The sequence below is a fragment of the Ruditapes philippinarum genome, unplaced genomic scaffold (genome assembly GCF_026571515.1).
Source record: "Ruditapes philippinarum isolate M1 unplaced genomic scaffold, ASM2657151v2 ctg1518_1_1_1_1, whole genome shotgun sequence".
Lineage (NCBI taxonomy): Eukaryota > Metazoa > Mollusca > Bivalvia > Venerida > Veneridae > Ruditapes > Ruditapes philippinarum.
The window spans coordinates 59,137-66,722 of record NW_026859061.1 but is presented as its reverse complement, the minus strand read 5'-3'; the positions used below and the strand labels follow the sequence as shown (position 1 = coordinate 66,722).

General features: G+C 32.6%; 1 protein-coding gene across 1 annotated transcript; it reads left to right on the top strand.

Annotated features, from left to right (window-relative positions):
- Positions 1-2,192: 2,192 nt before the first annotated feature.
- On the top strand, positions 2,193-4,390 carry LOC132755033 (uncharacterized). Its single transcript, XM_060745815.1, has one exon. It carries the CDS (start codon positions 2,317-2,319, stop codon positions 2,803-2,805), a length of 489 nt encoding a protein of 162 aa, XP_060601798.1. The 5' UTR covers positions 2,193-2,316; the 3' UTR covers positions 2,806-4,390.
- The last annotated feature ends 3,196 nt before the right edge of the window (positions 4,391-7,586 follow it).

Genomic DNA, 7,586 nt, shown 5'->3' with positions numbered 1-7,586 from the left:
TTCGGGATAAAGGGATAACAAATGTGTGCAATCATTTTTATTCAAAAGTACATTAAGTTTTCCCCTGTATACGCCCTTGATAACCTTGTAAAAGTTTACCTATACTGAATTGAACTTAAACTTCACTTGTATGATAAATTTTACATGTAATCGCTTGATTTTATTACATTTTATATATATACATGAACGTATTAATCACGCTCCGACATCCATACTGTACAAAATAAGATACGCACGGATTAAATACATAAAATGTCTCATACAACAGAGATAAATATCTGTGTCTAAACTGCATGACTTAAAAATGTACTTTTCAGCGAATCTCATATAAATAATACAAGAAAAGCATTGATGCAAAGCATCAATGGGCGACGCCAAAAGAATTTGATCCAGGTTTGCACCTAAATACTTAACAAAAGATGTGTACTTTATAGCAGCACCATTTCATGTGACCTGGAGGCTTGGCCCAGTTTATGTTGAAACTTAAACAAAAAAAGAATAGACTCTGTCTTGCCAAGATGCAAAGACAATTTATAGTCAATAAACCAATCTTAAGATTTACTTTACCAGATACAAGGATACCTGAGTCATCATCATAATATATTATAATGACAGGCACAAGTATCACACCTGGGAAGAAAAAATATGACCAGATTAATAAAAAATCTGTGTTCATCTTAAAAGTGTCAAAAACCAAAAAAAAAATGTAAATAATGACCCCCTTTAAAAATATACTATTAACTTAAAGTACTTTATTGGTTTTCATGTGGCACAAATCACCCACTATAAAATTTAGTGTACAAATTTATTCAAGGACAAGTATCAATCTACTCTATGAAAAGTCTGTTGTCGGGTTGACTCAGGAGACCTGGAGATTGAGACCGGTGTCCCTCCATTACAAATAGATAAGGCAGAAGCTGTCCTTTTCAAACTATGCACATGTTAGAAAAAAATTAGAATAACTATTCAGAACATGATTTTTTGAGGCTTTATCAATTATATTGCTTGATCCAAGTTTCAGGACATTTTCAATCAATACATGTATTATCATTTATAACTTTAAATGAAAGTCTCATCTCTTTAATAATAATGACATAACTGCAACTCTTTAAATTCAGAAATATTATAAGTCTCATCATACCAATATACTAAGATATAAATGTATGCACATAACATTAATAATTCCAAGTTTCTATTAAATAAATATGAAATATTGGGTATATAAAGCCAGTAAAAGTATATATATATCAATATTCACTCATCAGGGCCTCTATGCTTTTGATGACCTTACAACTGGTAAATTTTATAAAACAAAAATTGTAATCAATACCTAAGATAGACAGAAAAGAACAAATAATTTCGTAAACATGAGTTACTTCCCCTTGAAATAAAGAAAACATGAAACCCAAAAGAACACCCTAAACATCAAAATTAATAAATGTTGCAGGCTCATTTTAATTATGTCATGCAAATTAATGGTAAAGTATTCATAAAAAAGTAGATGGCCATGTGACAGCAGTAATTGCAGAAAATCGGATAGCTGTCAACATCCGGATACTGGTACACTTTGTAAAAACAACCATTCTGTACAACAGATAAACGTAATATGGATAAAATCAATAGGATAATCGTTTACAACAGTCCATTACCTATCCTAATACTCATTTGCAGGTGAACTTTCTTCTTGTAGGAAAGTTTTGAAAATATATAAATGAATGAGCATCAATGTAGACCACAACGATATTCGAAATCCGGGTTTTAGCATTGTCAATAAAACAAAGGGACAAGCTGTTAATCTGAGCCTGCAATTTCGTGAAAATAATATCACAATGCACATGCTTTTTATATAAAGTTATTAAATACAAATATAACAACATATTTGTTTACTTGATTTTTACGAATCAAAATAAATATAATTAACACAACATGAAATTAACTGCTAATAATAACAGCTCCTTCCATAGGCCAAAATAAAAAGTATTCCATAAAAGACGACGCCGCTCACCGGCGTCGCCAACAAAGTGAAATGCAGACAGCGCTTTACTACAGTACCACGTTAGTATTTAACAAGCTCAACGTTGATTGGCTACTTGTTTACAGATATGACGTAAATTTGCATATATGGAAGTTGAACTCTCACGTGGTACAGTTCACCGCCAGTCGATACGCGTGGTAAATATATAGCGGTATCGTCTGCTAGTGTGTAGTAGTAATTGAAAGAAAGTCAGACGATAAAGAAGAGAAGACGATAAAAACAAGCGAAAATAAATTAAAGGAATAAATATACATAGATATTTGACGGAGTTAGAGAAAAATATGAAAAATATAATTGGACAGTCTTGTCTAAGTGGCACTATGTGTAATAAAGAAGTAAATACCAGCGACAGTTTGGAGATTAAAAGCGGACGTTTGTGTCTTGTTCAGATGCACAAGGGACGTAAAATGCGGATACAAGTGTTCGTCCGTGTGTACAGGAGCTCGTTCGAACATTACGCAGTTCTGTTCAAGGATCAGAAATTCAGTCTCCAGTCGGGCTATATCAGTTTGAAGAACTGCATTGTGGATAAAACGAGCGGGAAAGAACACCAGGTTCGTGTTACGTTGAATGACTTTGAAGGAACGGGTGTTACATTTGAATCCAACACGTGCAAAGAAGCAGACGAATGGCAGGAGGCACTCCAGCCCCAAATAATGTCTTCATCTCCAACACTAAGCGCCATTGCGCCGAGTTTATCACCGGTCATTCCTAGATCACCATTAATGCCGACGTTAGCTGAGGAAGAAGAGAGTGACGAAGACGTATGAGGTGCCGACGACGACATTCCAACGGTCATTGTTGTTGTCATTCTGTGAAATGGATCCCTAAATCCATTTGTTCGAAACTAGCGTCAGGCATTATTTTGGACATTTTAGCCGAGTTTTACGACTTGGCGATTTTTTAAGTTGAAATCCCGCCAGACTCTAGTGAAGTTGCCAAGACTTTAGTGAAGTTGCTAACACTTTGGTGCTACATTGGTGCGATTAGAGACGACAGATAACTGTGATATGTAACGTTATAGTGCAATGGATTCTTAGCAGACGATAAAAAAAGTTCTTACTTGGATTACGTACTGCCATAACAGAACATTTAAAATGTTGATAAAAATCTACTCAACAGAACACCACAAACTCTCAACACTATGAAATTTAAAGACGTGTCGTTATTTAACTTAGGACACTTTAACTACAGGGGAGAGTGCATTTTAGGTGTAATTTATATAATTTAAATATTTTAAGGACAAACATTTTTGAAGAGAGTATTAAAATTTTCAAGGACTTCTAGTGAACAATCCTTTATACGCTATGACACAGGTTTTGGTAAACAAAAAACACCCACTTACGAATCGAATGATGTAAATGCTACTTCAGACACGCCAATAAAACTTTACCTGCGTTAATAATGAGATAAATGATATCTCCCCTGGGCGCGTGCCAGAAATAAAAACAAGACTGTAGGAGTAGTCGCCCTTTATCCGGTGTTTTATTGTGTTCTATTGTAAATTCTTCATTGATTTATTTTTGATTGTATAATTATGCATTTCTTTACTTTAATCTAGTCTGCTTTTCTGCAATAAGTCATTTCTAAAGTGTGTTTTAAAATTTTGTAAATCATTTAAAATCATACGATTTACTTCACCGATTCAACATTCACTTGAATGACTCATTTAGGTTTATTACTGTATATCAACTGTAGTGGGAAAGTTTCTCTCTTATCGTATTGTTCATCATTTTATCATGGTTTGATAAATAAAGCTATACAAATAGGCGATGAATCATTGATTGATGGAGATTAAATGTACTACGGAAATCATTTATTACTATCTATTCAACTAAATCATTTTATAGAAATGCTATTTTAAGAAACACCGTGATGTTTAATTGTTTATCATTTCCGAATCGCATGATCCTTTAAGTAAGTAAAACTTTTGATGATAAATCATTGTTCAATAAAAAAAATATGTATAATTTATTTTAAGATCTGGCTCAAAGAAAATTTAAGAACTGTACTAGTTAACATCAGTATATTAGAATATGATAGATTCCTAAGGGAATGCATAAAAAATAGTTTCTTTACTTTGATCAAAGATAATAAAACACACTAGCAGCGTTGTTAAAAATACTGTTGTAATTTATTTTTATTTTTGTGTATTGAGAAAATTGTTGCTAAGAGTTGTTACAAGTTATGAATATGGTTGTGCAAATTTATTCATTGAGTTTTTGAAACATTTGTTAATATATTTATTAGAATTGTTGTATGTTTATATATGAAAAAGTGCTATTTGTTGATAAAATAAATATAAAAATACAGAGAAAAAAAACATTTGAATAAAAATTATAAACTTTTAAATAATGTTATTGCCTTTTCTATTCCCCATGTATTTCCTTTAAGTATAGGTTAAAGTTTATCAGTAAGTATTTACAAAATTAAATTGGCCAGGCGCGGTGCGGTGTGTTACGATTCATTTGAAATGGACAAAAAATAATTTCAACCATTAGATCTAGATGAAATCACCTTACCAATAAAAGTGTGGGCATTTAAAATTTGTGAGAACAAGTAATGAAATAAGTTTAGAAATTATAGCTCTTGGGTTCGAGCCCTACTTGAATAACAAAAGCAAATTCCCCACTTACACCAGTACTGGTTCTCTCCATGAAGCGGACTCGAAACAAGTTCTTATTAGCCCAACAAATTGTGCGTCAGGGCTTTCAATTATATAGATTGTGGTCGCCCTTCATATACGTGTATATGTAATATCAGTTTATAAAATAGGTCGGTCTTGCAGTCGAAATATTGAGGCTAGGCTCAGATAACTTTAAACTACCTAAAATCTGACTATTATTATTATTATATTACAAAAAATGTACCCCCCGCTCTAGAGCACGATAAGCGAAAAGTTTTGTGTGACTAATAATAAGTACATATATATTTCAGTAATTGGCAGATATATGATTAAAACACTTATTCAAAGTCATACCGTGTTCCTTACTCATCGTTTATCATGCACGTTACCTTCGTGGTTAAATTTGAGGACCTTGAATCACTTGCCCCCACCGAATAAAGCTAAGGATGGTAGATTCTCTCTTGTCTGGAATCTCTGTAGTTAGTTTGCGGCCGCGGAAGGCTTGCTTATCTCAGTGACCCGCATGTCCGGAGAATACACAGATCAGTTACACACATGATCAAAGGGAGGTAATTTCACAGATAGGCTGCATATATTTACCTCCCTTGAATTTTGAGTTTCTTTACCAAAAATGTAAGGTGATTTTTATCGATACAATAAAAAAGGATGTTAGGATTAGTGTTAAATGCACATCAATTCATTCGTCAACGATATTATGAAATCATAACGTATACAATGTACGTTTGTTTTATACTCCAACTGTAAATGAATTTTACTTAGATTTGCTTGTTTGACTTGATTTGACTTGAGTTAAAAAAAAACCGATTCCGCCAGACGCAAACAAATCCTGTTGTAGTTATATGAGTTTGTAGAAGTACGTGTGGTGTGAAATAGTCATAAAACAATGGAAACAAATGACCTCATTTGGTAATATGTCATTGAAACATAATATTAAGTGTTTCACAAGGCCGTCTATAGCACATCAGTAAAGTTGGACAAAACTTACTTACAAAATATAGAGTTTGTCTGTTGTTTTTTTTTTTCGGCAAAAGTGGGGGAAATTTTTTAACTTCAGGACATGTATATGTAAACTGTGTAAGCTTTAACGATGCTAAAGTATCTTTATGGATATCATAATTATAAAACATTTGAAAAATAATTAAAGATTTTTCAAAGTCGATTATTGCTTTTTTGTGCTTAAAACGAAAACATCCGTCCTTTAACATCTAAGTTTTGTGAAATCCATCTCCGTCATTTACAGGGAAAAATCTTTTCTTTTCTTATGATTAAGTATGATGATGATTATAATGATGATGATGATAATAAAGGGTAATGATGCTGCTGTTTAAGGATGATGATCATGATGATGATGATGATGACTAAGTATGATTATGGTGATGATGATGATTTAGGATGGAAATGATGATGACTAAGTATGGTGATAAAGGATGATGGTGATAAAGGATGATGATGATGGTGGTGGTTGTGATGATGACTAAGTATGACTATGATGCTGATGATAATTATTATGATGATGATGATAATGATGATGATGACTGAGTATTATTATGGTGATGATGATGATGCTGATGATAATAAGGCATATCACGATTAAAACTGTTGTACAATGTTCAAGACATTTTAAAATTAAATATAAGGTTAAACTAACTTTAAACAGGTTCGATCATTTATTGTCAGGAATATTCTGCGGTATATTAACCTGTTTATGAAATACGCATGTATGCTTGAATATATTCCCACCATCACATCCGGTTTATGAAATTCGTTACACTCGTAACTAATTTTACCTAGTCTAACTAAAGGGAAGCAACTTGTACTCATAACAAAACAGATATTTACAAAATCTACTTAATCCCCATTCAAAGCTACGTACATGTATAATTATAATGGCATTTGGCTAGCCCCTTTTATAGTAAACGCTCTGATAATGGTATAATATTGTATGGTACGGTACGATACGATACAATACGATACGATACGATACGATACGATGCGATATGATATAATGTGATACATGAATGATATGATGTGATCCGGTGCAATGCGATGCGTTGTGGTGCGGTGCTGTGCAGTGTTATGTAGATTAATATCGGGCATGTACATACGGGCCTGTGGAAAAATAAGCGAAAACTTTGATTATCAATAAAATATGGTAAAGTATAAGCATAGTTATATATATCTTTTCATGAAATATTAAATAGTTTGGGATTGGTCAATACATTTTGGCAACATTGCTCTACATATCCAACAGTAAATGATTGTGTGACGGACGGACACTGGCTTTAATAGCGACTTCAAATCGTTTATTAAGGCCTGATTGTTCATGTTTTTCTCAGTTGTTACAGAAGTATAAGACCTGTGGATTGTAAGCTTTTGCTTCGACTCCAAATTCTCATTGTCACAAAAAGATACGATCTGCTTATATCTTACAATTCATCTGGAAAACTTACGAAACAGGAAGATGGCATTTCCATCATAAGGTATGTTGTTGTTGTTTTTGAATGTACGTGCACAATGTATGTTCAATGCATAAATTTGTGAAACATTATTAGTAAGTTTTTTCACGACTTTTAACTTTTCGTGATATTAAAGTTTTTGCTTGCTAGAAAAAATTATAATACATCGTCTAACTGTTGCAATGGCTAATTGTCAGTTTTTTCTTTTCAACCATTTCTATTTTCTAATGAATTTTCACTTCCAATCAACGCAAATAGGGCCATATAACCTGTCAAAAATCTTTATAACAAATATTATACCACTGCAGGTTTGTAACGTCTTTTTTCATTGGATAATCGTGAAGTTTATATAATTTTATATAAACGGCTGTTTTTCACTTTGAAGACATTTCATTTTTTTTTCAAGTAAAAGGTGGAAATTTGCTGTATCATAAATTTGTTATAAAGA

What these genes read in the sequence shown, in the direction of transcription:
- LOC132755033 (XM_060745815.1), top strand. Translation starts at nt 2,317, where the DNA reads ATGAAAAATATAATTGGACAGTCTTGTCTAAGTGGCACTATGTGTAAT.